General features: G+C 40.1%; 1 protein-coding gene across 2 annotated transcripts; it reads left to right on the top strand.

Annotated features, from left to right (window-relative positions):
* Window positions 1–15587, top strand: LOC109981329 (RAS guanyl-releasing protein 1). Of its 2 annotated transcripts, XM_020630067.3 has the most exons (17): window positions 1–275; window positions 857–1032; window positions 5431–5536; window positions 6995–7057; window positions 7138–7269; window positions 7917–8070; window positions 8227–8400; window positions 9201–9317; window positions 9405–9680; window positions 10082–10162; window positions 11714–11818; window positions 11969–12078; window positions 12481–12625; window positions 12730–12766; window positions 13184–13315; window positions 13976–14295; window positions 14404–15587. In XM_020630067.3, the coding sequence occupies exons 1-17, from the start codon at window positions 139–141 to the stop codon at window positions 14536–14538; spliced, it is 2400 nt and encodes a 799-aa protein (XP_020485723.1). In that variant the 5' UTR covers window positions 1–138; the 3' UTR covers window positions 14539–15587. The 2 variants fall into 2 exon arrangements, with proteins under 2 accessions (XP_020485723.1, XP_020485724.1); XM_020630068.2 differs by lacking the exons at window positions 1–275; window positions 5431–5536; window positions 6995–7057 and having other exon boundaries at window positions 893–1032.
* Window positions 15588–25338: the final 9751 nt, after the last annotated feature.

Below are 25338 nucleotides of genomic sequence, written 5' to 3' on the forward strand. Positions count from 1 at the left end.
TGTGAGTGACAGCCCGGCATCACGGCCGCCCACTCTCAGACAGGCTGTGGTGACTCTTAATTGTGTAACGTTCATTGACGAGTCAGCACAATGCTGCTGAGACCGAAGAGGCGCACTTAGCCAAGCAGATGCAATGAAATGCTCCCAGCGAGGAGGACACAGATGGACAGCCTAGTTCAGCCGCTCGTCGCCCAGTACCTCGCTATGGGATGTCAATCAAAAGAAATCAACCAAAACGAAAGTATAACGCCGGATGAAAAGGGAAAGGATGATGCGTAAGTCACTTACTATTTATTTTTAAGAAAGGGGACGCGAAAATGTTTGTGATCATTCAGTTTTAACCCGTTATTTCAGTTTGTAAGTAACTCTTTAATAGTGCTGAATAAACAAGTGGGTCCTCATTTGCGCCCACACCGCGTGCGTAAAAGTGAACCAATTCCAAAATGCTGTGCGCATAGGTTCATATAGGTTAATATGTTCTTTAACACGAATCGTCGTTACTTTCAGACAGCATGTGTTTCCATAAAATGTGCCTTCTTGTTTACTGGTCACTCAACAGTTCAAACTGGATGTCCGCAATCAACCAACCGGTATTTCCCCTCAAATTATAGGAAGGAAATGAGAACAATGACTAGAAAAATCCCGGGCTTGGGGATGGGTGGGGGTGGTCTTAAGTTAAAACAATTGCTGCATTTTTTTAAATGACAATGTCACTAATCGTCTAATGCAAATGTATGTGGTTTAATGTGATTATGGTTTAAACACATGTATACACATCCTAATAGCGCAACGCACACTTGTATTACTTATGTCCCTCCTCCTCCTCCTCACCCATTTTGTGTTTGTGTTTCTTAAGGAGAGGGACTCCAGGATGTGGCCCCAAGTCAAGAGTTTCTCCTCCAGTCCGTCCTCACAGGTTCCACAAACCTAGCGGGGCCCAGACCACCCCGGGTAAATCTATGATGTCCCTGGGACACCTAACAAAAGGGGCGAGCTGGGAGGGAATCATCCAGGCCTGTCTGCAGTGTTTTGGTGAGTCTAGCATGAGCTGCAGTTAGCAGCCTACTGTTTTTGTGCAAGCGGAATACAGAAGTGAAATGTAAAGTTTTGGGTCTATTTTGATTGTGTAACACTGAAGTCCTAGAGTTCTTTGGGTAATGTTTGAATTTGACTCAGGTTGTTTTTCAGCAGTCTGGTCTCTGTTTATGAAAGACAATAAGATAAGAGGTCTACATCTTAGTTTGTGTGAACACACAATGTTGTGGTTTCCCAGAAGTCTGTGTTTTACCGGTTATGTTGAAAATTTCAAACAAGTCCGGGCAGGCCTTTAAACACTACTGGGAAGCTCTGCATTAGAAAGTGAAAGGGTGTTCTGAATAGAGCCAAACTCTTTTTTGTTCAGTAGCAGTTTATGATTTTGTTGTTGTAATTGTCAGTTTTTTTGCTCTGTGCTAAATATTTAGAGGGTTTGGTAAATGAGTAAAGAGAACAGCAGTGATTGAATGGGCCATAGTTAGATCAATCAGGCAAATATTGGCTTCATCAAGTTGTCTGGAGTGCTCTCAGATTTATGGTGATTGTGTCTCTGAAGAGACGAGCTTTCAAATTGTTGTTGCCTGGTTACACAAATTGAGAAAAGCAATGGAGAGGTGGTACAATAGGCTGCACATAAAATGACATCCAATAACTGCATTTATCATTGGAGGATTGGAACCACAACTAAGTCACAGCCTGCTTCTTTTTCTCAGATTCATAGAGGAACCAGATGATCCAAAGTTAGAGATTAATGTTGTGTTATACTACTACAGTCCTAATAAAAAAGAGAGCACAGTCCTGCTCCATTTTGGATACATCACAGGCGAACCCCTAAGGTCTGCTGGTCCCGAACCTTTTCAAATATTAGAGCGCACGTAAGAGCTATTTGAAGGATTAACTGATGGCAGCATCAAGCCTCACTGAGCCAAAAGGTCAGTTCCCCTAACTGTGGTCCTCAGATGCTGACCAGCCTTTGAAATGAGGAGAGCTATAAGGTGCGGATCAATGTCTGTTGACATCATCACTGTGTCCAGTCCACACTTGGCTGCACTGAACACTTTCAACATGCCTGGCAGCATCTACCCAAATAATATGTAGCTATTCCATTTTTTTAGCTTTGCTTATTCCTTATGTATTATTCATTAAATGTGTCAGACATCATAATTTCCTACTATGTTTTTTTTTTAAATTTCAACAAAAAGTGTCCATCAGCCTCTAAACCTCTAAATCGGTGGTTCCAGTTTTTGTTTGTTATGTATCTCAACTGTGAGCACAACAACCCAAAATGTTAATAATTGTTTCTTTGAATTTTAAAATTTAAAGTCGTACTTAAGTTTAAATAAGGGTGAAAATTATTTGTTTCTATAATTTTTTAATCCAGCTGAAATGTCTTTATTTTTCTTCCACAACTAAATTAAACTAAACTAAACCATAAATGTTGCTTTGATTTGACTCTTTCAACCATGTATCTGATGTTACTTTTAGCTGCTGTCATTGATTAAATGAATAGGCCTATATTAAAATCATTTATGTGTCAACACAAGCTAACTATTTTAACCTTTCATTCTCTACATTCAACTTAATATTTCTGCTGTCATCCATAATTTAATTTATTTCAATCTTTTATCTATTACTTTAAGCTTACCATTTTAAGAAAATATGTTTTTTTTTAGTGTTTACCACTTCTCCAGGACTAACTAACTATTTTAACCCTTTAAAAGTAAATAATTGCTTATCTGTTTCACCTTTCTTTTCAATTTAAGCTAACTGTACTTATCTGTCCATATCTTTTAGCTAACTACTCTTTAAACACTCTGTCCAATACATACAGCAATGTATTTCAACTTAGTATCCATCACTTTAAGCTAGCTATTTAAACATTATACACTCCTATATTTCAACCATTTATAGATTACTTTAAGCTAACTATATTAACTTATTGTCCATATCTTTCAGCTAACTAGCTAACTCTTTTAACACCCTATTCATTACTTAAAGCAACGTATTTTAACTTTGTATTCATCAAGCTAAGCTGGCTATCTATTTATATCCTCCTATTTCAACCATGTATCCATTACTTTTAGCTAACTTTTTTTAGCTAACTCTTCAACACCATGGTCATCATTTTACTGTATTTATAGTTATCTTTTGTATCCACAGCTTTAAGCTTTTTGTTAGACTCTTCTCTTAACTGCCAACTAGTTTAAACATAATAAAATAAGTTTAAAAAATGCTTACAAGCTACTTCACAATCTTACCGTGTATCATTTAAATATAAATTCAAACACAGTCTTTTAATTTACAGTGCATGTGGAGTTTGTCCAGCATACAGAGAGATAACCATCCTCCTGTATCTGACATAGATTCCTCTAACACAAAGAGACCATCCAGTGTGGTAGACTCTGTCAAAACAAGGAAAACCGACATGCAGGGTTGGAGGGGCTGATGATCGTCTTAGATAACCTCAAAAGTGGGGCCAGGCGCTGTGTGCTTTCAGCGCTGTGTATCACCATACAGTATCACACATTTCCATTGTAGCGGGTGGCAGATTTCCTAACTCTCCAGTCAGGAACAGACAGTCCAGAAGGGATTTCCTCTCGCAATTAACCCTGCACAAGGCGGGTTAGTGGTTTGAAGGTTGTGAAAAAAGGATGGAGCAATTGTTCACCTGATGGAGAGTCATGGCATCCTGTTGTGGATTTGTTTTAGGTCTGACCTGATTGTTTGTAGATTATAAATTAATATACATTTTTTTGTTTTAATTCAATGAACACATGTATGTGTATGTTGTAACTGTATGATAAAGTTGTTGCTTTACTAGCCTTACCATTTAGAGAACTCGACCTTGTTTTACTTGTCTATTTAACTCTCTTATTGACTGGACTGGTGAGGTCATTAACATTCACTGGGTTTTAGCTGCAGGTGGCTGCGTGTTTCAAACAGAAACACACCCCATGCAGGAAGGCTGGATTAGTCAGCTGCAGCTGGAGCAGTGAGTTGCTTACAGATAACAAAGATTGGAAAAGATGTTGCCATGGCATCTGATGTATTTCCAAGGCGATATGGTTCAGACTGGGTCCATGGACGCCTGATGTCCTTGATGGTGTCAAGATACTGCTAAAGCTTAAAGGGACATTTTCCAGCCTAAGAAATCACAGATGTTTTCAGTGAAATGTGTTCATCTCCACAGCATGTGGGTGGAAGATGTCCCATAATAATGAAATAATGTTCTCAACCACTGATGCAGTGCATTTAGCAGTGATTTGAAGTTTAAACGAAAGATAAGTGGTGTGCTGCTCCACTTTAGTGGGCAGGGATAAGTGTTGTCTGTAATCATAGGTCATACCTGGTGTTGTGATGAGTTGAGTTATATTTTGTACACATGTGGTCTAATTTTTAGGTAACGTAGCTTCAGTAAGCAAAGGTGGTCCTGTGACAAAGAGAGGAAGTACGATACATATGCAAGGAAACAAGGAAGTGAAAAAGGTACTGAGAGAAACAAGTTGTCGAGGTTCACACAGTTGGAGGAAAAGGGAACTCTTCAACAAAAAAACTAGTGCGTGAATACTTGATCATTTGTTGCTGTGAAGTCATATCCTTAGAACACCGCCCCCCCCACCCCCTCAATTTAGTGCAGAAATTCTATTGAATAAAATCGGTTTTGTTTCCAAATAATAATTTTTTAAAAATCTATGAAGCTTTTCCGTTTTTAGAAATGAATTATCCCATGAACGGATACTGAAATGATAAAGTGTAGAAACTCACAATGAATATATGAGACAGATTATCCGCCTGTATCAAAGATCTTAGTTCTTGTCCTTAAAATAATTTAAAAAGAAGTGGATCTGGATGTTTCACATATCGTCATTGTAAATTGTTAACAGACATTGTAGTGTGTTTTGTGACTGCCACTGAAAACTCTCTCTTGAGATTGAAGATGAATCCGCTTCTAAAAGTAATCCGAGACAAGATCGTAAACTACTCATATTTAAATAATGTTTGCCTTACACTGTAGTGTCCAGTTGTTTGAGGAATAAAAACAGCTGATCATAAACTTAAAAATAATAAAGATGGACATATTTTATTAACAACCATTGGGATTGGCACTGAGTTTGGGGAGGGAGTACTGAAAGTATTGAGAGATGGATTTACACACTTTTGTTTTTTTTCATTGGGATTGTTTGCTTTTGTTTAAGATGCAGTACAGAATGCTACCAGATTTAGAGTCTGTCCAAATTGAGCTTACATTAAGTTCAAAGTGTTTTAGTCCCTTAACAAGGGAAAAATTGTGTCACTAATGCAAATCTTATTTTGAGGATATGACGTGTCTTTTTATTTTTCTTTCCACTGTGAAGCATTGCTGTTCAACAAAAATGTGTGCATGTGGTCTTGCAGACTCAGATGGTTGTGTGTGTGGGAGCAGCCACCTGTTGAACATCAGCCTGACCATGCACCGTCTCCTCATCTCCTCCAGTGATCTGCTGGACAAGCTCATCGCTCTATATCCTTCAACTGTCTGATATTAAGTTTGAACCGCTATCACAACACAGCAGGGCTATTCAGACTGTACGTTTGCCAATACTGAGCGGCACCAAATGTAACATCAGATTGCTGCCTCTGCTTCGTGCCACTCTACTGTGGTTGTCAACAGCAACAGGCGATCAAGCCTGTACTTGGCTTACAATGCAGCCTGAAGCTGTCAATGTAAAATGTGATAGGCAAGTGGCAGTTAGTCTTTACTGTCGCTGTAAGCTACTGTAGACTTACATTTCTATCTTTGTAAATGCATTCAGTATTAGGGAGCATATGTTCCCTCTCTTCAAAACTTTTGATTCTATCTCTGTCTTTTTTCCCCACTTAACACCTAGAAAAGCATGTTGTTGTTTTTTTGTTTTTTTTAGTGTCTCGTGACTCGAGTGGAGTGCTTGTAATCTAGGCTTCCATTCAGGAAACAGCAGCAGCGTCACACAGCCTCTCAGAGGAGCCCATTGGCCTGACGGGGCTTCAGGTGTTAATTACCTCTGCCTCTTTTCACACACAAGTCCCCTGGAACTATATATAAACACAGACTCGGTATTGCTTAAAGAGCACACCGCTCATACTAACCCACGTCAGAGAGCAACAATGCAGAATGCCCCTCTGTTATTTTTAACTCCTTCTTACTGATCCCAAGACCCAGAAGGATACATCAAATAAATTCAATGTTTGGATAAGGATCGAGGAGAAGAGGCACAGGGGCCATTAACAGCCTTGTTCACAGTCTGGCCTTGGGATTGCGTGGGCAGTTCTTCTGCTCCCATGACGCAATTAGCCTTTTTATGTGCATCCCTTCAAGCTGATTCCTATCAAGAGACCAACCGAGAGCTGTGGTGTCAGTCTGTTTATAGAAGCTGCTTTGAAGGGCTTTTGTATGCACTTTATATACTTTTAAAGGGTTGTGTTCCTGTGGTCAATATGTGAAAAAAGGAGGGCAGAGTGACCACAGTAATACATAAGTAGAGGATATGGACTGAAACTTTTTTGGAGTCCTGCCTCTAATTCTAATCACTGCACGTGAATCAACAGTTGCTCTGCAGTAAATGAGTCTTTGATTGTGTTTTTTTTATTTTTTTTTTATTTTGTTATTCACTTTCTCCTGTATGCCAGAATGATTCATTGAAGCTCATCAGAGTTTTGCTTCCTCCCACATTACCAAATGCCACTTCTGTTTGCCTTTTTTGCGTAGTTGTTGTAGATTTTATCAATGCGTTGTTTTTGCCAGGGGCGGGGTTCTGCAACCACATGTTCATTGTTTACCCGGAGCATACCTGTCCTTCACACTGTTATAAAGATCAGCAGATTTTTCTGATAAGCTTTTTTTTTTTTTCACCTGAACTAAAAACTGCTAACCCTCAGACACTTAAAACACAAGCTGATATTTACAACTAGCTAACATCTGCTCCTTAACCAAAGTCCTTACATTTAAAATAGCTCTGGAAAATGAGCAGCCAGCAGAGTGCCAGAGGATTTGCTACCTCATCAGGTAAGTCTGACACACATTTAAGAGTCTAACTTCAATCTGATTTTCCATATCTGTAACATGGGATCATCTCTGAACTGCAGGCATTGGATCCAGGAGTACTGGATGATGTTCAGGTTGCAGCACAGTTTGTCGGACAGCCTGGAACAGTTCCGCGAGCTGATCAGAGAGCAGGGACAGGAGCATCTTTGCACTCTCTTAGAGACCAAATGGATGTAAGTGTCAATCTCTGACCAGCTGGCAACTGAGAAAAGAAGCCTACACGACTCTTGGTTGTTTGTTTCATCAAGAAACTATACTGTAATCAGTCAGAAAAAGACTCTTGAATGATAAACGACATAGCTTTGACGTTATTAATGTAGCTTCAAAGTTCATTTTAAAACACTTTTTTTCACACTGATTACATCATTACGTGTGCTGATACTTGAAATATCAAAATCTGGGGCTGCAGATTAGCATTCTATACATTGTAATGTGATCTGCACATTGTTTTACATGAATTAGTTTTTAGTTTGGTCAATAATATGTCAGTCACAATCTCTGAAAGTCCATCCAAACACCTTCCAAAGTCTTCATTTGTCTGACCCACAAACTCAAAGTTATTAAAAGACAGTTTAATATCAGTGTGTAGATTATGAAGACTGAAAATATAATCTGTATTTGGTATATAATTTGGCAGTGGACTAATCATTTCCATCCTGCCACAATCTAGGCTTTAAATTGGTACATTTTTTAGCTGCAATGATAAATGCAAATATGCTTGTAATTCAGCATATTGATTTTATTGTAATTGATTGACAAAAAAGTTTTAGCCTTTTCTGATTGTATTTGTGGTTCTGTTGTGTTTCATGGCTTGCTCTAGAAATGAACGGGACTGGTCGTGGAAGGCCAGCCAGAAGATCAAAGCAAACTGCAGTAAAAAGAGGAAGGTCTCTCTTCTTTTTGATCACCTGGAGCCCAGTGAGCTAGCTGAGCACCTCACCTTTCTGGAGTTCAAGTCCTTCTGCAGGATAACAGTAAATATCCAAACAGAAATTGAGTTTGTCTTTTGCACGTGGATGATTTGTTTATTCGGCATATGTCTTTGTGTAATTGAAAAGAAATGCTCTGGTGGAAACACCTTGCTATATTATTGCAGCATTTTATGCTAATCTTTCTGTCATTTCTGCCAGTTTATGGACTTTCAGAACTATATTCTCAACTGCTGTATGAAAGACATCCCCGCAATGGAGCGTTCCATCACCCTGTGTAATGGTATTTCCCAGTGGGTTCAGCTGATGGTGCTGAGCAGGCCGACCGCTCAGCTGAGAGCTGAGGTTTTCACCAAGTTTATCCATGTGGCTCAGGTAGTGGTTTTATCTCACTACCACTTTTATTTTTTCTGTTCTTGGTTTTAGAACCAAAGAAAAATGAACTATATTTGTCACATTTCCTCTTTGCATGAATTTACGTGCTGTTTTTCATAGACCTTATCTAACTAAGGACTGTCTATTGTCAGACTCGAAACCGTGATGTGTATTGCATAATTGGCAGTTGCATAATGCATATTCACAGAGGGCTGTTAATGATTCTCAAGAGCTCTGCTGCAGGCTTTTAGCGGATCCAAAGATTTTACTAATAGAAAAATATTAACTAAATGCAAGCTAATGGAGTCATCAAGAGGAACACACTCAGAGAGGCGAAAGCCGAAGAGGGAAGGAGAGAAACAACTCTTGAGAGTAGTCGCTTATCAGATCACTTGAATGTTGATGTGAAGGTGCATGAAGCCCGCTGAGAGGTGATGTGCTATAGTCTCAGGGAGCCAGTAGGCGACTTGTACTCTGGAGGACTTCTTGCACTGTAACACTAATGCACCAGTCTGCTGCTGCTTACTGCTGTCAACCTCAAAACCCACAGGCGTGGAAATGAATTTCACACCATAATGCTCCAGTGACAGCAAGAATTAGAGCTGAAAAGAGAGGGAAAAGCACTTCAAAAAAAAAAGTGTGATATCAGAGCTCAGTAAGAAAAAGCAACAATATGAGTGGTTTATGTAACTGCAGTATCGTGTATTATATAACCAGAGATACCTGGAACAAGTTTAATAGTGCGTGTTCATATGCAAGTGCATAGATGGATTGATATTTTTTTTTTGTAAATCCACCAGAATCTACATCTTATGCACAATTACAACACACTAATGGCTGTAGTGGGAGGGCTTTGTCACAGCTCCATCTCCAGACTGAAAGACACCACATCGCATGTATCCTGTGAGGTCACCAAGGTAAACAATAACTATCCCCCGTAAGATCCAACCTATAAAAGAGCCAAAACATCCTGAAGTTAATCATTACACATATCCTCTCCCCAGGCATTGAACGAGATGACCGACCTGTTGTCTTCCTGTAGAAACTATGACAACTACAGGCAAGCTTACAACAAGCGTACAGGTTTTAAAATCCCTATCCTCGGTGTCCACCTCAAAGACCTGATATCAGTCAATGAGGCCATGTCGGATTATGTGGAGGACAACAAGATTAATGTCCAAAAACTCCAGGCACTCTACAGCCACATTAATGACCTGATCCAGCTCCAGCAGATCCCTCCCAAGCTGGATGCTAACAAAGACCTGGTCCATCTTTTGACGGTATAGTGCACACATGCATTAGGAGTCTTTTTACATTTTGTATGCAGCTCCATGTGATTGTATTAAAGACGAGCAGATGCAAATGAGTGTGTTACAGCATGTGGATTGTCCGCGCTTGTGTGGGTGTGATGAGAGTCTATGATCTATGAGTGTGTGGGTGACGAACTGAGTGTGAATGAGAGCGAGTTCAGATTGCTGTATTGTTGTGCTCTCTGTGTGCGGGGCTTTAATCAAATATGAACGGCAGGATGCCCGTGAAGAGATAATAGTTACCCTGTGACCATATTTTGCTCATGAAAACATGTTTCAAGGAGATATATCTAGATTTAAAGAGATTTTTTTTCTCCCTCTCTATTTGCCTTCCCCATGTGTGCTCACATGTGTTTTCTTCTTTCCAACAGCTGTCCTTGGACCTTTACTACACTGAGGATGACATCTACGAGCTGTCTTATGCCAGAGAACCAAAGAACTGTAAAGCACCCGTGAGTTATAGAGGCAGAGACTTTCTAGTGTTTACTAGCTTGTTTTAGCTTTATTTACGAATGTTTTAATTTCTATTGAAAATGTAAAAGGTTGATACCATTATCAGGTCTGAAGCTAGAGCTCAGCAGCCATTTTATCATTGCTTCAAGATTGGATAGCATGGGGCGCTGGTGGCGCAGTGGTTAGTGCGCTAGACCCCATGTATGGAGGCTGTAGTCCTTCAAGGTTCAAATCCAGCCTGTGGCTCTTTTCCCACATGTCATTCCCCTCTCTCGCTCCCTGATTTCCAACTCTACCCTCTGTCCTATCTCTCCATTAAAGGCACAAAAAGCCAAAAAATAAATCTTAAAAAAGAAAAGAAAAAAAAGATTGGATAGCCTGTCAGCTAGCTGGAAATGTTAGATGAAAGAGACAGGCTAGATAAAAAAAAAGAATAACTGAGCTGAGCTTATGTTCAAAGGAAAACTTGTTTTTGTTGAGTACTAGATAAAAAGATTAATACTTCTCCAGTCTGTATGTTAATTATGAAGCTACAACCACTTAGCTTAAACTTAAAAATGCTACCTTTATATAAAAATAAATATGTGAAACAGAAGCGGAGTTACTTTTAAAGTAGCCTATTATTTTGATATTTAAAAAAAAAATGGGACCACTCTCAAACCTCTACACTAAATAAGAAGCTACATACAGGTGACAAATGTTATTTTCACACATATACAGAAAAGTTCTAGAAAATGTCCCCCAAATTTCCAGTTTAGTTGCATGTGTGAACGCAGCCAATATCTTCACCTTAGTAAAATTGCTGCGGGAAGTTGGGGTGAGTCGGTGTGTGAACGCAGCAGGTATAATATTCAGGAAACATCAATATCACACGACCAGTCTGCGACTGGCACGATGGTTTGGATCGTAATGAAGCTGTCATACTCTTTTCTGCTTGCCAATATGTTCTTTACTTTACTCAGTTGTGAATACGTCTAACTAAACATAGGATAGACATAAAGGCAAGATCTGTTGTTATAGCATCAGACTCTGTTTCTCCGTCAGCCTGTCCTGACTAGTTCTAGAAATTTTCAGTAGTCAATGTGTAAAAAAAAAGCTACATAACCAGCTTGCTAGGCTCTCTCTATTGACACAAAATCCCCCTCAAGTAACTTAACCAATAAATGAATGTTACATCTCTTTGTTTCATCTATCTAGCAACCTTGTTAAGTGTCCAAACTGTCCTGCTCAAAACTTCACAATGAATAGTGTGTTGTAAGGTTGAAGAGATGCTAGTGGACCCCAATTTTGTCAGTTCTGAATTTTAAGAAAAGCTTAAAAGTAACACATTACCAGACATGATACTGGCATCAATCATCTCATGTAACACTCTGCAAGAACGCTGAATAAGTTGTTTTTACATGTTGAATTAAAAGATGTATGCAGTGCTTTCTACGACTAAGAAGCAGGTTATGCAAAGATTTTGTGTCATGGAATTGCTCAAATAATATTCTTCATCTGTATCCGCCCTATTAGGCTTGTTTTTTAAATGATAAATTATTTTCTATCAGCCAGCCACCCCCTCTAGACCTCCAGTGGTTGTGGACTGGGCATCAGGAGTGGCTCCTAAACCCGACCCCCGAACCATCCGCAAACATGTGCAGAGAATGGTTGATGTAAGTGTTTCCTTACTGAAGCATAGTTGTTTAGTTCTGATCAAATCTTTTTCATTTATATTCTTCTGGACCCACTTTGACAGCCTACTCATGCAGCTATTGTGCTCTGAAAGTGACACAACAATGGTGTATTTCTTCTTTGTCTTTTAGTCTGTGTTCAAGAACTACGATCACGACGAGAACGGCTTCATTTCTCAAGGGGAATTTGAGAAAATTGCTGCTAGCTTTCCTTTTTCCTTCTGTGTCATGGACAAAGAGAAGTAAGTGTTTGACGGGTCACGTACTTGCTTCGAGCTCATGAAGTGCCTTCAGAGGAGAGGAAGATATAGTGGTATATTTGTAGTGATGAGCGCAGCAACAGGAAGCATAAAATAGCAACATAACTAACCACAACACCAACCCCTAAACATCCATTTCTCATGTACCACGGTTGTTACAACTCACAGAAGAGCATGTGATTTTTCCCATTTAGACACAGTTTCTGCTTTAGTATGACAACATGACAAATTGCTGTACTGTAGCTGAGTGGGTGAAGTTATAAATAAATCACGATATGGCCTGAAATGATGAAATATGTGTCAAAATGTTTATTCCTATACATACTGTATCTCTCACAGCTCTTTGAACTCTTTTAAATGATGCTTTGTGTGTCTGTGTTCTAGAGAGGGCCTCATCAGCAGAGAGGAGATCACTGCCTATTTCATGCGGGCCAGTGTCATCTGCTCTAAACTAGGCCTTGGTTTTGTTCACAACTTCCAGGAAACCACTTACATGAAACCCACCTTTTGTGACAACTGCTCAGGATTTGTAAGTCAGCCCACAAACTCGAGGATACAGTTGTATGATTAAATAAAGACACTTTGTAGTTTCACTTTCACTTGTTAATATTTTGCACTTTTTCTCCGTCACAGTTGTGGGGTGTCATCAGGCAAGGTTACAGATGCAGAGGTACAAATCTCTAACTACATTTAGTCCGTCTTAGTTCAATTGTCAGTCAGTATTATCCTTGAAAATGGGGAGAGGCACACACAGTGTCTGGGGGAGAGCAGGTAAAGTGAAGCTGCAAGGAAGGTGTAGTGTGGTTTTCCGTGGTGCACATAGCTAGCTGAACCCTGCAACACATGAAAAAAAACCAAAACAAAAAAAAAAACACTGCAGCCAGAACCACTGTTTTTCCCCCTCCCCCGTCTCTCAAAAGATCTGAGAGTGTGTTGTTTGACAGTTCGCATGCAAAAGCTCTTTGAATTGCATTTGCAGAACTGATAGTGTCAACAACAAAAAAGTATGTAGAAGTCAGTTTGTTGGTGGTAAACTGATGTTAGTTCCTGTTCTGATATGATGTGTGTGTTCTTTTGTCTTGCTCAGACTGCGGGATGAACTGTCACAGGCTGTGCAAGGATCAGGTGGCATTCGAGTGCAAGAAGAATGCAAAAATGGCCAACTCCATTGACAGTCCGACACCGAGCTCGACGCCTGTCACCGCAGGCACTTTGGAGGGTGGGTTTGTCTTTGTTCTGCAAGTTTAAGCCACAACACATATTTGAATAAGGCATGTGGACAGTTATAAGCATGTCACATGGAAGCACATCCCGATGACATTATAAGCCATCTGCTGGCAGAGATTCTTGAAGGCACATCTGCACCCATCAGGCAGAGATGTGTTCAATAATCACTGCCTGACACACAGTACAGAAAACGATACCACTCAGAATTGACTGGATTTCACCTTGTTTTGCTGCAGTTTAAAGAAATGTAAATCTAAATCTAGCACAGAGTGTAACTGGAGGGTGATTCCCCTCCTGCTGTCATATTGAACTGTTTCACTTACAGTAATACTGAAGTTTCCCACCTGCTGTGAGGAAGCTCTTCTGCTTTAAACACCACGACACTTCTTTAAAACACAGGGGCTGTATTAACACAAACTCTCTTCCAACGAATCTTAATGGCTATTTGGTCATCTATTTTATTTAGCTCATATCTCATTACATTCTCAATCATTTCAGCTTGTTGAGTGGTTGTTTATGGCTTGAACCTAGGGAAGAAATCTTTTAGGATGGATTGAGATAAATGTAAATTAAGTAAAAAATCATTACAATGCACAATCTGCTTTTGTAGTTGTCATTTGAAGCAATAACTATTATTTTCCTTGCTCTCTAGGTTCAGAGGAATGTATTTTCCCCTACCAGTCTGATGACAGCAAAGATTGGAGCCCAGAATCCCCCATCACCTCCCATTTGGGGCCCCTAAGGGTCCATAGTGGCACCCAGACAGAGGAACCACATCTTTCCCCTGCGGCCTCAGAGGCCACCCGAACCCAACCGTCTCTGCTTGCTCCAGCAGCACCCACCCTCACCTCCTGTCCCAGCCCTGTGCCTCAGAGAAAACAGAGACACTGTGCCAAGTGGGAAAACAGAGCGTCTGTCGTGCCTAAGGAGCTGGAGGAGGACAGCAAGCCCACCTATGAGTCTATAGAAACAGTGAGTGTTAGGACAAAGTTTACTTTTTATCCACATTACAAATGTATAATATTTAAATGCAGCATGTAATAATAGAACATCATGCCGATTGTTCTGCGTTACTCCCAGGACAACCAGAGGCTCCAGAAATCCAACGAGACACTACGTAGAAAGCTGAAGGATGCAGAGCGAGAGGTGGAGATGCTTAAGACACTGCTGAAGAGACACGTTCTTCATCCTGTGGAGGAGGACTCCTCCTCATAGACACGTCCATACTCTGGATCCCCTACACGATGGCTGCTGCTGCCCCCCTATGGCAGAATGTATATATCTGGAACCTCTGTTCAACTTGTTTGTCAAGAAAAGTATTTCATCAAGATAACCAGAAACAGACAGTTTCAGGTTCTTTGTAAAGTGGGATTCAGTGCACTTAGCCAGCTTTTACATACTAAGGATACACAGACAATCAAATAAGGCCAATCAGTATGTCACAGGTAATGAGGTTAAGGACTTTTAAGAGGTGTGAATGCATCACTTTGAAAGTTCAGATTATTTTGAAAGCAGCCATAGTACAGAAAACAACATTAACAAGGCGTTTAAGGCTGTGTAGAATAAACAGAATCATTGCAAGGAGCATACTAGCTGTATTTTGTGAACCATGAAGAGCAGTTGGACGTGATTTTCCTGTGATATAAACATAAAAATGGAGTGGGTGAAGGAGTGCAGTGTTTTGGAGTAAAGAATAATGTGTGTGATTAATTCTTGATCATTCCTGAGAATAGATATTTATGCTAAACATAAAAAAGGACAATCTTCGGCAACTGGTTTATGTTTTTTATCGTGTATATAACAGATGCATTACTTGTGTTTTATTTATGATAAGTAATGACAAGGGCCCACAGGTTGTAACAGGGGAACAAACGTTGAAGGTCTCAGAACTGGTTTTCAATCTTCATCACTGTCCCTGAATCAATGCACATCATGTTGTCAGCTCTTCTGTTATCTTTTAGTGACTTAAACACTACAAAAATCAGAAGAAGAGTGACCTGAATGACCTTTTTTTGTACAGTAGACTGATACCGTCAGTGAACTATTTATGCTTGTGTTGGCATCATATTGATACTCTTTATTTTAAAGCGTTTATTATTGTGCGTTTCATCGTAGCAGTGTTGTTCCAAGAACAAGAGCCATTTAATATATTAATAATATATGTTATGTAATGTGTGTGTACACATTGTCATTTTAATTAGATCAAGGTTTAACCTCTTTTCACAGTATTGTTCTGTTATTGTCATAATAAACAATGTAAAGTACTTTGCTTTTGTTATTCAGTATGACCACCGGGGGTCACTAAAGCCTCATGATTTTCTTCAGCTTCTTGCCAATAACCATGGCTTTTTTTTTTAACTCTTGACCTGCAGCATGAATGTTACAGTCTCCTTGGACATCTTTGTGTTGAAATACAGTGTGTTTTTTAGTAAAAGGAAAGCAGTGTTTTTATCAAAAGAAATAGATAAATATACTGTGTATATATATACATGATATATACATGGTTCTTGGCATCATCAAATGTTAATTGTTCCATCTAAAACTCCCATGAAAAAATTTTCTTTGACTGATTTGTAAAAACATCAACCTTTAAAGACAACCTGTTTCACCCTGTTGCCTCCACACTGTGCCAATCTCCCTGCTCCCCTGGGCTCTGCCTCTGGTAATGAGTCCAGCTCCAGAGTTAAAGTTGGCCTGTAGATAATGAGAGGGCAACTGTCTGCAGTTTGATAAGCAACACATTCAAACCAATCTAATCCCCCAGCCTTCTTAAGGCGACGCTGCAGACTGCAGGTGAGTTTGCACTGCTACGTTCTCATTGCTGTGATCCAGTGTTCACATTTTAACAGTTGTGCTTCATCCTCAGATGAAGAAAGCCATTTGGCCCTAATTATATTGCAGATCTTTTATTTCTCTCAGTGATAATGACTTGTTGCTGGGCTCTGGCTTGGCAGTGAGCAGAGACCCAGTGAAAAGAGTAATCTCTGAGGCATAGCAGCGGCTCCTGAGCCTGGCCTTAGTGACAGCTAATTTACTTTCTATTTGAATGTGACACCAAGCTACACCCCAAGTCCACCAGGCTCCATACACACTAATGCTGAATAATTTTCAATATCATGGCTGGCTGAGGAGAAAGTGATAGAGGGAGAACATGTGTTAAACCTTAAGGGACAACACCCCATGCAATGAGAAATGCATGTAAGCTGCATGTTAATGTAGTCATAAAGATGAGTTTATTGGTCTGAATGAACAACAAGAGAGCGTGAAAATAATTAACTGTGATGCATTTAAGCCCGGAGGAAATTTCACGCTTTCTCATACAGTGACTAATTCAGCTCTCCATACATTAAGAGCAAAATATGACACTTCAAATGTCTTCATAATTACAGCATCAGACGGAGATGATTTATCACCCAGACATCAGTGTGCTTAGGGGAACTGGGCCATAGAGAGATACCCATAAGTTAACTAAATCTGCTAAGTCTAATGAACACACTCCCGAAACTAATTAGGTAAAGATGTGGAGCATCCCATTAAGTCCCCCTGATAGCGGAGTGTGCTACACAGAGAACACAACACATTTAACACACGGGTGATGCTCATTTCAAACGCAAGAGGAAAAGCCACCAGCAGAAAGCCTTTAGGATACAGCAACGCCACCGCCGAACTCGCCTCCACTAATTCTCCTGATTATTAAATGGAGTTCATTAAGTTCTAATGATGGCCAAAGGAGCCTCATGCAGGAGCAGAGAGAGAGAAACTGAAGTGGAGGTGAAAGGAAAAAATAGAAAGAGAGAATTTTTTTTTCTTCTTTCTGGAGGTGGTTTGAAAATTGTGTGAAGCCATGGTGAAATTTTTAATTAACCTTGATGATAGCGGAGGAGTGTAACAGGAGACTCACTGCAGCAGGAGTTTGCCAAGAGAAGCATGATTGCTCAACTGCCAGTGTCCCTTTTTGGCCTTTAACAATCAGGAAGTTTTTTAGCTTCACAATAGAGAGTAATTCCACTTATCAGTCCCTGGTAAACGCAGAATAGAAAGAGACGCCTGAAGCTGATACAAGGGTAATGAATTTGTGGGCAACATTGTTGACGGAGAAAGTACCCACAAAGAAACTTCCATTAACATTTCTGGCTGTGACTTCCGCAGAATAAGGCTTCGGTACACACATAAAGCAATCTTTGGGTGCAGAATTTTACTCCCAATGAGGAGGCTTCTCAAGTTTCTCTTGCTGGAAAAACCAGACAATGCAGCTTGACTTACTGTAGGAAATAGCTTCCATATTGGTTTGGCACAGGCATCAACTCTGGCTGTACACAAAGAGCACACTACTTGCAGGACAAAAAAAACCCATCCCTTATTTTGTTGATTTGTGCTGGCTGTAGTCGTTAGCATGTTTCTGAAACAGCAGGAGTAAGAATGTTGCGTTACTATATATATATGATATTTATATATCGATACACAGTGGCTGCCTGGATGATTCATGAAAGATTTACTTTCCCACTTAAAGTATTCTGAAGGAAATGCTGAAATAACTGAAGAAATACTGCAAAGACAAACTGCAGGAGAGTACATTTGTTGGCGAAAAACAGAAGCAGGCGGGTGAGAAAAGGAAAAAAAAAAATTGAAAGGAGAGCAGATGCTGCAGTGCTTGAGCAAGCAGAGTGCCTTCAACAATCAGCAGAACCTTCTGAAACAACACATTGCCAAGATCAAGGAAAGTGAGGCAAAGCATTGCAGCAAAGAAGCAGATACTGGGCTGGGAGGGGAAGAAGAAAGAAGAAGAAGAAGAAGAAGAAGAAGAAGAAGAAGAAGAAGGGAAAGGAGGAGAGTTTCCTCTTTGAGAATGCGTCCTGTGGAGGTGAGTAATACAGAGCAGATCATACGGTCACATGAGACAGTGTGAACTTTCAAAACTGGACAGCGCGTTCTGTTTCATACAAGCTGTTGGACAAAATTGGACTCCTGCATCCCCCTAATAGGAACCAAGGTCTGCTGTTTCCACTAACACAGCAATAGAAGGAGCTGTGCAGATTTTGGAATCAGCTCAATTGTTAAATTGACTTTGCAGTCTTGGGACCACTCAAGTTGCTTTCCACACAAACACACAAATACACATGCATTCATACACTAATTATCATACAAGACAACTAATTTAGTAGATATGAATTCACTATATAACTTCTATAGAGCAGTTTGGTGCTCAGTATCTTGCCAAAGGATATACTGTACTTCCTTTGACCTGTACCATAGAGGAGCCCAGGATCAAACTGTCAATCTTCAGTTTTGAGGACACCTACCTCTATTAATTTCTTCATTTATGTAACAGATAGAAAAACAAAATGGAGCTCAAGCAGACTTTTTGAAGAATCATTTGACTCATATGACATGGATAGAGTAATTTAAACTTGTGTAAATACAATTAATATTGTAGTAAGATAAAAACAATAATATGTCATTCTCTAATTGACTCCATTTGAGCTCAGCTTTGGATCTCTACCAACTCTTATGCAAAAACATGTGGCTCTGGATACTTGATGCTTCTGTTCACTAGCTAGTCGCTTATTGTGTCTCCTTTTAGGTACTTGTCAAGTGGAGAGATTTTAGAGCTCTTTGCTTCTGTTGCAACCAGAAGTGAGAGGATTAACGAGAGCTGTGAGAGTGTACCAAAACAGTGCAGAGCCACGAGCTGAATCTCGCTATGAAGCAGAGTGTTGCTGCAGATTAAGTCGATAAGTCTTGGTGGATTCATCACTGCAGTGGCAAGAAAAACACGTCCTTTTAACAGGCAGAGACCTCGAGCAGGACCAGACTCGTGTGTGTTGAGCTCGGAAGAGAAACAGAGCAACACCAACAACAACTAAAACAGATTTGTCGATACGATGCCCATAATAATGGTAAAAGTATGTTTAATGTTAGCAGGATAAGCAAAGCAATGAAACATGGTTGACCACAATAATTATAATAGTTGAAGTGAACAGGTCTATTTTTAACAGTCATGGGGATGATGATAGTGGGAGGACTGGTAATATTGACTATATGAGTGGGGGTCGAGCAGGTCTAAGCAGTATTACAGTAATTGTAGCAGCTAGGGTCAGAAAGGTCCCCTCCTCCTATTCCAAAGGAACCTACTAAACAAGGGCGCTACTACTGAAGAGATATGGTAAGTAAGTAATGACAATGAGACATGGAGATCCAAAGTCATCTACATGCATCAGTACAACAAAACGCATTCAGATAGAGAGAGAGGGAGAGAGAGAGAGAGAGAGAGAGAGAGAGAGAGAGAAGAGAGAGAGAGAGAGAGAGAGAGAGAGAGAGAGAGAGAGAGAGAGAGGAGCTCAGTGTGCCAGAACTCCTAGCAGTCTAAGCCTATAGCAGCATGACAAGGGGCCGGCCACAAGTATACACTTTAAGAAAAAGGGAAAGTTTTTAACCTACTCTTAAAAGTACAGAGGAAATCTTCTGCCCAGAAATCCTTTAAGCATGTTATGTTATTGGTGGCTGTGGCTCAGTGGTATGATCGGTCATCTCTCAACAGGAAGGCAGGTTTGATTCTCAGCTCCTGAAAACACATTCAACACAAAATAGCTAGCGCTGTGTCACTGCTTGCGAATGGATGAGTACTGTGAAGTGGTTGGGCACTTTGCATCCTCTGCCATCAGTGAGCGAAAGTGGTGTGAATAGGACCTGTGGTGTAATAGTGCTTTGAGTCGTCAAGACGACTAGAAAATCGTAGACAAGACCATTTAACATGCTTACATGTGCAACAAACACATGACAGCAGTGAGTATCATTTGTTTTGCAGATGGTTGACCTTGAGCATAAATCCTGACATATAATTTGTCACCTGATGATGTCAGTGACCTACCTCACCCTTAATTCTACAATTTACATAGCAGACGCTTTCATCCAAAGCAACGTACATCAGAGAGTAAGTACAACACAAGCAATGTCAGTAAGTGCACCTGAGTTAGTGATATTCATCATGTTGGGAAAATGAATTAAAAAAAAAACAACCATGCCAATCCATCTAAAGCTGCTGAAATATTCCCCTGAGGGCCAAAATGTTGGGCTAAATCACTGGCATTTCATCCCTGCAGCTAACATCTCTTTAAGCTTATTCATGGAAATGTGTAGTTGTTGACTTTGCATTCCAATAAAGGAAGCTGTTTCTATTGCTCTTTTTGCCAAGTCACACAAGTTACAACAAAGAGAAATCATCTACTTTACATTTATTTCCCCTTATGCTTCTGTCTCTGGCAGGACTTGATTGTTTTTCCTTGAGGCCAGACCTTCCCAGCTGCTGCGCCTCATTTGCATAAACCAGCCTGCAGACAGTCTATATTTGCAAAGTGTATCTCCAAACAATCATAGTTTGCTCCAATATGTGCTATACAGCTGGGGTAGATACATGGTGGATTTCATATAAGCAGACCAAAAATAAAAATCTGTGAGGACAAATTTAATAACCGGAGCAATGTTATTGTTTTGTTTTACATGAATACTTCATGTACTGTGTGATAACATATAAAATGGATTATCTGCAATAACTGCTGCATGTCCACTGAATGTGACCCCTTAATAAGTGAAAGCACACATTTAATGTTACATTATTAAATTAGAGAAATGTTTCCCATTGGCAGGAATCATGTGTCTTGCCTCCATGATGGATACATTCTCTAGTTAAAGCCTAGTTTGTGGGCCAATATGTCCAGGTTTTTCAGTTCAAATTTCCGAGCCTGTGACATTTACACCAACGCATGGCAAATTTACGCTACAATCAAACTTAATCACTCTCACATCTCAGGGCTTTTGAAACACAACTGTCCTAGAGTTGAGAAAATGTGTTCAACGGAGCTTCAGTTGGCCTCTGCGGCGATCAGCGTTTAATGGAAAGGTGCTCACTGCTGCAATAACACCGAGAGGGTGAGATTGTCCATTTACTCACACCATCAGACACAGACCTCTCCATCATGGTAAGCTGAAATAGCCACAGGACTCTAATGAAGGCCAGCAGTGCTGTTTAAGAGTCTGCTGCTCGCTGTCGGTCCTCCTCTCTCTGTTGCTTTGAGCGTGACATGTCCTCGTGTGCAGGACACTCTGCCTAAAATGCCTGGAGGACACAGTGACATATGTACGCGGAACATCATAATGGCAGAAAAACCATTGATATCACTTACAGCTCAGAGACGATACATCACTGAAAGGTCAGGAGAAGAGACGGTTCTATCAGTCCTCTTCGTCATCCGTTCTATATGCTCTTTGAAGGTCAGATCTACAGGAGAAAAAAATCGAGGAAAAGATGTATAGTAACTGCGTGATGGGGGAGGGGTTTGTAATCCAGCACCACAAATCTTCAACTATTCAGCTGAGCACAAACTCCTGAAAAACTCCTGAAGTTTTCAGGCTGAGTTGTATGTGTGAATGCAAACAGCCAAATTCTTCACTTGGACTTTTTCCAGAGTTTCTCCTGCCATCCCCCTAGTGTTTTATGCAGACAGTAGGTTTTGGCAAGCTGGCCATGGGTCTAGCTGGCTAACAGTCACTGGAAAGTGGTTCAAACAGACTTGAGAAATGCATTGGTTTTATCATCTAACTCTCAGCCAAAATATTGGATACATTTATGTCCCAAAGCATTAAAGTATTTTTGGGGTTGGATGCTTAATTTGAATTATTTGTGGAAACCCTAATTGTATTAGTCATGCATCTTTCAGTCGGCCTATAGGTGTTGCAAAGAATCAACAATGCCACATGGCTCCTGTTTTATTTGTAGGCGTACCTGCAGCCGTCATCATTTCAGAGTAATCATTACGCCTTATCCTGCTGATCCCTGGAGTCAGCTGTGTGAATGGCACAAGTTAATTTGGTTCAACTTGAGAGAAGTTAAACACATCACACTCAACTCTCGACCATCTGTGTACAGCCAACCCACACAGCGCGGCCAACTGTTCCCATTAATGTGATTTGATGCTTTCCTCCTCGCAGGCGTCCCTGGAGAGTGACCATTAGCATTGCAGCCACTTCCTTCTCAACAGGATAATAGAAAGAAAAGATTGTCTTCTTTTGTTTTTGGATGTTTCAAATTGGAGTACATTTAATCAACAGACAAACAGGGACATATCTGGACTGCTCATCAGTCACTGATGTGAGATTACAGCAGCAAGTAACGACTTTACGAGTCAGGGAGCCGCCCACAAGGTTTAATCTTTCTATCGACCCACATGGTCAACAGTTACGACTGACTCCTGACCTTCCCTCTGCCTTGCTGGTTACACGAAGGGAGGAAGCGCAAAGATAATGCGAATCGACAGCTCAGACCTGCACATCCACAGCTCTTCATTTATACATCACATAGCAGGGAGACATCTTCCCTGGCATGTCAGATAACCTCAAACTCTCCCGTCCCAGAAGAGATCGTGAATGTTGCAATATGCTGCTCAACCTGAGGGACATGCCGTGTCCGCTCCTGAAGAGTCGGGTGTTTTGATGAGTGAAGATACAGCATGTGGGTACACACAGACAGGAAAACACTTCACCCTACTTCCACATTTAAATGAACGGAGCTTTTTGTTGTTGCCTGGAGAAATGTTACAAATCTGTGACACAAAATTGTATAAAGGGATGAGTTTCTTTGGACTAAAGCCGTATCAAATGTGTTGCAATAACTTGCAAGGGTTTCATAAAATTGGAGTGGGAAGCGGACTAGGACGGAGAACAAACAAGAGAAATAATGAGCACAAACAAGGTCACGATTCAGTTCAGTTTCAGCCAATGCTGCACGATCACTTTCTCACTACTTGCAGAGAATCATTAGAAAGCTTTTTATATTAAATAGTATTTACAAGCTTTCATTAACCTTCTAAATAAGGGTAAATGATACTGGAAAAAAATGGAAAAAGCTTTGCGATATCTGTTCATTCTGCCATACATGCAGGGAGTTTGTTTAGGCTTAAATATTGCAATTACAATTTGAAACATGCTATCATTATTTGATTATATTGGACAGAACAAACCATTATGGTATCCCTGCATCGAAGAAAACAATATGGTTAAATATTGTGATAAGGTAAAACGTGCAGTAAATAAACTAATTAAAAACTCTGTATTACCTTGAACTATATGCAACACATTTCTCATGAAAATAAAGCAAGCATTTTTTTCACCACTAAATTGGCACCACCAGTGCCAGTAGCACCATGTACAGAGGCTAAAATCCCCCAAGTGGACAGCCCCGGTTCGAATCCGACCTGTGGCTCTTTTCCCACATGTTGTTCTCCACTCAATATTTGACTCTATCCACTGCCCCGTCTCAAAATAAAGACATAAAAAAATAAAAAATAAACCTTTATTGGCACCAGTAATCTGAAGGGGGAAAGCATGGCTTGTTTACTTTCAATATTTTCTTGACATATATTGCGTTACATTTTTTTGCAGCATAAATAAATCTTTTACACTTTAAAGACACCATGACTCACTTTCATTTATCGTCATTATTTTGTAAGTTAATTGAACAGATTTCTGCTGATTGTGTAACTGTCATCCATTGATCTGTCATGTCGTACTCATACGTGTAGGTTGGGTAGTGGTGCAAAAAGACATATAAACTATTTATGAAAATCCAGACAAATATCAAACTGGTCACATCTATAACACTGATTGGAATACGTAGAGTATGTGTCTCATTTTTTTTAATTGATTTTATATTTTGCTAAAATAAATAATTGATTTTATTCACTTGTTTTACCAAAGCGAACAAAAATCTTCAGATAATAATTGTGTTTGTCTTCCACTTCATATTTCTTACACCTTTTCTTGCCAGCTGAACTTGGTGAGCAGTAACAGGAACCTTTACATTGCAGATACATTTAGTAGCTTTAATTCTAATATGAGCACTCTGATCTAGCACTCTTTACCTTCAACACATTGTGCTGTGTTATAGAAAACATTAAAATGCATTCTAGTGGAAGCATCCCTTTAGATTAGCTGCATTTAGATAACTCATATTTTATGTTTCCTCTGCAGCTTAACTTCACTGCCCTTCCTTCCCTTCTTCTACCTCATACTTGGTAACCACGGTTACCTTGAGAGTCACATTGTCAACCTATTTTAAGAAACTATCTTCCCTTATACAAAGTGTGTTAACGCACACATCGAAGGAGGAAGCACTTCTATTTGTCATTATAATACTTTTAGAAATGTAATGTTAATCAGCACAGTCAGTGTAAATGAAGCACTGGGTTATGTTTTCTTTGTTAGTCCCTTATGAAGACAAATCAGTTGTAGAGAGATGACATATATCCATGTTAGTTTCTAGGCATGTGAATAGTGTGGTTCTATGGATGGCAGTTTTGGTCTTCTTGGCAGTGCACCATTTTGGTACAGACTAAAACATCTCGATCCTTATTGAATTATTCAAGAAACTGTTTGTTATTTTTTTATGGTTCCTGTAGGATTAAAACCAAATGTCTTGGAAGATCCCCAAACAGTTATACAGGTGCAAGCAGGTGACAGTATTCACCTATACCCAGTGAATTAACTCAGCTTCTACTGTGATGTTATCAAGCATTCATGGTTCTCAGAGGATGAGCAGATGACTCTGGTGATCAGTTTTCCTCTAGACCGGCACCACTAAGGTGTAAGCGGGTGGTCAATAGTGAAATTTCTCATTTTCTACTGCATGCATGCACATTTGGAACAAAGACATTCTTACCACCCTCAAAATAAATTGTAAAAAGTAGAAACTTCACTAAGTCAAAATCCTAATTTATATCCTAATGTATAATACAAGTTCATACAAAATGCAAAATGTCCACAGTCTGTCAGCACCGCACACTACACCGCCATTCACTGCCACTCTAGTCAGTGCTCCTGTTTCCAAAGCGAGTGCCGTGGTCCATCTCTGGAGCGTGCCAGCAGCGCCACTACGCTGCGAGTCTATTTTCGGCGGAGCACCTCTGCAAGCACACGTCAAGCTGGACAGAATAGAACGACCCAGACGAGTAATGTTAGCATGCT

This window comes from Labrus bergylta, chromosome 18, assembly GCF_963930695.1.
Source record: "Labrus bergylta chromosome 18, fLabBer1.1, whole genome shotgun sequence".
Taxonomy (NCBI): Eukaryota; Metazoa; Chordata; class Actinopteri; order Labriformes; family Labridae; genus Labrus; species Labrus bergylta.

Coding starts and splice junctions, on each gene's coding strand:
- LOC109981329 (XM_020630067.3), top strand. CDS start 139: ATGCTCCCAGCGAGGAGGACACAGATGGACAGCCTAGTTCAGCCGCTC. Junction 276..856: donor GAAAAGGGAAAGGATGATGC/GTAAGTCACTTA, acceptor GTGTTTCTTAAG/GAGAGGGACTCCAGGATGTG. Junction 8,401..9,200: donor AGTTTATCCATGTGGCTCAG/GTAGTGGTTTTA, acceptor TAAATCCACCAG/AATCTACATCTTATGCACAA.